This window comes from Aplysia californica, unplaced genomic scaffold (assembly GCF_000002075.1).
Source record: "Aplysia californica isolate F4 #8 unplaced genomic scaffold, AplCal3.0 scaffold01402, whole genome shotgun sequence".
Taxonomy (NCBI): Eukaryota; Metazoa; Mollusca; class Gastropoda; order Aplysiida; family Aplysiidae; genus Aplysia; species Aplysia californica.
The window spans coordinates 86,189-89,565 of NW_004798672.1; the positions used below are offsets into that span (position 1 = coordinate 86,189).

Below are 3,377 nucleotides of genomic sequence, written 5' to 3' on the forward strand. Positions count from 1 at the left end.
TCTGTGTAACCATTTTAAAAAAGCGTTCTTCCGAAATTTATTCAAAAACTTGCTAGTTTCACTTTGCTTTTTTTAAAACTCAAGTTGGGTAACTCTGTTCGCAAAGGGTGCGCATTTGCGAAGAGGGCCCCACCGAATTCTGAGGACACTTTTTTAATTGGCTCAAAGAGAGAAGTGGTCCCTCTTGTTATGTAGACTTTTTTAATATGATAGTAAATTGAAGGTTCAATGGTACTCATGGTAGTTTCCCTTGATAACGGTTATAACAGGACTCGCGTAAAACAGGGAAAAACTGCCGGTCTCGTCTGTCCTGTTATATCCGAGTTTGAATGTAAATAAGGAGGGGTGGGTGTAATCTCAGCATAAGGAGTATTGTGATTATGTGAAATCACAGCCCTATGATTTTTATATCGTTTTAAGTTCTGGCAAAACTACAATAAAAAATAGAGTGCTATTACCCCATTTTTAAGGTTTTTTAAAATTAAGAATTTGTCTTCCTCTTTCTAGTTTCCCTTTGTCTGCCTGTGTACATATAAAAGGAGGGCTATTTCCCAGTTTAAAAATGTCTCTTCGTACTTTGTGAGGCCAAAAATGTGTAGATCTGCCTTTTTTTAAATTGTGTATATCGTACCAGTGTAATATGCTTGATTAATACATAATTATCAGAGGCTTGAAACCGAAAATACTTCTTAGAACTTTCCCATCATCCCGGAGAACCCATGTCCATTACCTTTAAAAACAACAATTATGGTAGAGCATTGCTAAGAAAAAAACTCAAAATACAAAAGATGCGATCTTGAGCAAATTACACTAGGCTGCTTCCTGTCTTTTTCTTACGGTGAAATCATATTTTTGTTGCACAGGTGGCCTGGTGGTTAGGAAGCGAACATCGCAATTCAAAGGTAGTGGTTTTCATTCCAGGCACAGATCTATAACTTCGTTGTTTATAGTTTGCGTGTTTTATCCTCTATCCATACAGATCAATAATAATTACTATGAAAGGGCAAACTATAGACAGGGAGTTGACTTTTTTTCTGCTACTCACATAAAGGCTATGGCGGAAGAGGAAGGCCACGCAAAAGGTGGATTGAGGGCGTCATGGAAACCCTGGGAAATCATATTATCCCAATTGAAAGAGCTGTGGAGCTGGTCTACCACAGAAAATTGCACCTCCCCTCGACGCTTAACGACAACAGAGGATGAAAAAGTAAAAAAGTAAAAAGTAAAATAAAGTTTTAAAAAGGTAAGTACTCACGTAAAACGGTCCAGGCGCCTGCCCGACAGCGATACACTGTATTTCCTCCTTTCTTTGGGTTTGCCAGACAAGCTGTGCCAGACTCAACAGAAGTCTGGTCTCCCTCACTCGTTGACTTGACCTAAGACAAATCAAAACTTATGTTGGAAAAAAAAAAACCGCATTCAAAATTAACAACAGCCCTAAAATAATGTAAACAAAACAAAGCAGGTAATTTCTGAAGACACCAGTTTCAAAATTGGGGGGGGGGGGTAAGAACAATTATGGTTTGACACAATTATTATTGTAAGACTACTCATGCTTCATAGGCATACTTCTTGAAAATTAAACTGCTGGTAGCCTTATAGGCCTAAGTCTCGCACCTGTTGTTCATAGCACCGACATTTAGGTGACCTTTTTCATTACCAAACTACCTGTTCCCAAAATGGTTATCATTTAGATTGATTTATTACGTTTGTCTTTTTAAAAATACTTTCTAAAAGTTGATTTCCTTTTTGCTCAACATGTTATCATGAACAATAATCGGTGAAACAACATATGGTTTATTTAACACCAATTTTCATTTATACTAAAAATGTTTTGGTGTCCTTTTTGCAACCAACAATTTTACGCAAAAAAAGAGAAAATAGATCATAAATCAAAGGGAATTTTGCTTCGTATTACCGTAAAATCTGGGTTTTATGTGCGTATGTGTTGTGTGTGTGTGTGTGTGTGTGTGTGTGTGTGTGTGTGTGTGTGTGTGTGTGTGTGTGTGTTTGAGTGACTAGGCCTGTTATTCAGTCTAAATTACAGACAGGAAAAAAAAGGTGACAGAGGAAACTATTTACCTCTTTAAAAGACGGCGCCCCAGGGTGCCGCGCAGGAGGAAATTGCTTCTGGTAGTACGGTGGCCGGTCCGTCTCCATGACAACATCCTCTCTGTCTTCATCATGGAAGTCTTCATCCATCTCGGGCTGCGACTCGGACTCCATGGTCATGGCCATGGTGTACGTCACAGCTTTGCTTCTGTCCCCAACCCCGCTGTTCGGTGAGCCCATGTTATCGAGAATATACTCGACGGCGGATGGGGAGAGGCAAAATTCTAGGTCCATTGATCGCTGAAGATAGCAGCCCTGAAAGTGAAAGCAAAGAAAGCAAAGCAATCTGGAACATTGTTCCGGGTGTCTGAAAAAGGAGGACCTATGAACTCGGTCATCTTGGAACCAGTTTCAACAAAACTTCGAGCGAATAAAATTCAACCAGGGGAATGCTACATTTGTCAGTATGGAAAAAATCAACTAGATCTAACATATTATTCGAAAAATATCAAGTTTTTAAAACTTTCAATCCAAATTGAGTGAATCGTAAAACTTTGCAACTTCATTTTAAAAAATCAACTCTATTATCCTATTTTAAATTATCGCTCTTTGTGTATTAAAGAAGAAATCTTTACAAATCGATATTGCCAAATAAACTCAGGGGGCGCTCATATGACCGTATGCAGTTGCGAGCGCCGTAAAACCCCATATTAAACTAAAACTCAGGGAGGTGGTGAATATTAACATTCCCCAAACAAGCTCCAATATGCCACTGGAAAATTTGAATAACCCCGTGGCATATTTCTGGGTCGATTCTTTGACGTTCTGTGAGTTTCAACTATTCGGTTGTTGGTGGGTATCTATCGGAAAAAAAGGCAAAATGTAGCCTAATAACTGAAGGGGCCTGAGTTGGGGAGAATGTGGCAATTGTAAACTTTCAGCTGATAAGGCATTCCCCAAATCTTCCTTGCAACCATACAAAGGCCAACTTTGACTTGTAGGATGTGGCTCTGTACTCCTGGAATCAGGCCTTGATGTAGCATAATAACACCTTCTCGCGCTCCAACTTCTCCAAAACGTTATCAGCAAAGTCCTAGACGGTCAGAGAGATCGTAGTAAGAACGTACAGGCAAAGTCAGATATTATCCATCCGATGTGAACGTCGTGGTTTAACCGTCTTTATACTAACCAGAATGGGCCGATCACGCTCATGTAGCTGAACGCTTTTAAGAAGTAAAATTTTGCGTTTTGCCCAACTTTGGTCGAACATTTTATATTCCTCCTTAATAGGTCCTTTTTTTTAAAGCACCCTGAATATATATATA

The 3,377-nt window shown here is 39.2% G+C and overlaps 1 protein-coding gene across 1 annotated transcript in view; it reads right to left on the reverse strand.

Moving 5' to 3' along the window:
• LOC101848937 (sushi, von Willebrand factor type A, EGF and pentraxin domain-containing protein 1) overlaps positions 1–3,377 on the reverse strand; it is a gene marked incomplete at its 5' end in the record, with an annotated part of 78,313 nt that overhangs the window by 72,643 nt on the left and 2,293 nt on the right. The window contains 2 exon segments of the mRNA XM_005112775.2: positions 1,256–1,376; positions 2,083–2,367. Coding sequence (XP_005112832.2) covers positions 1,256–1,376; positions 2,083–2,367 — 406 coding nt within the window.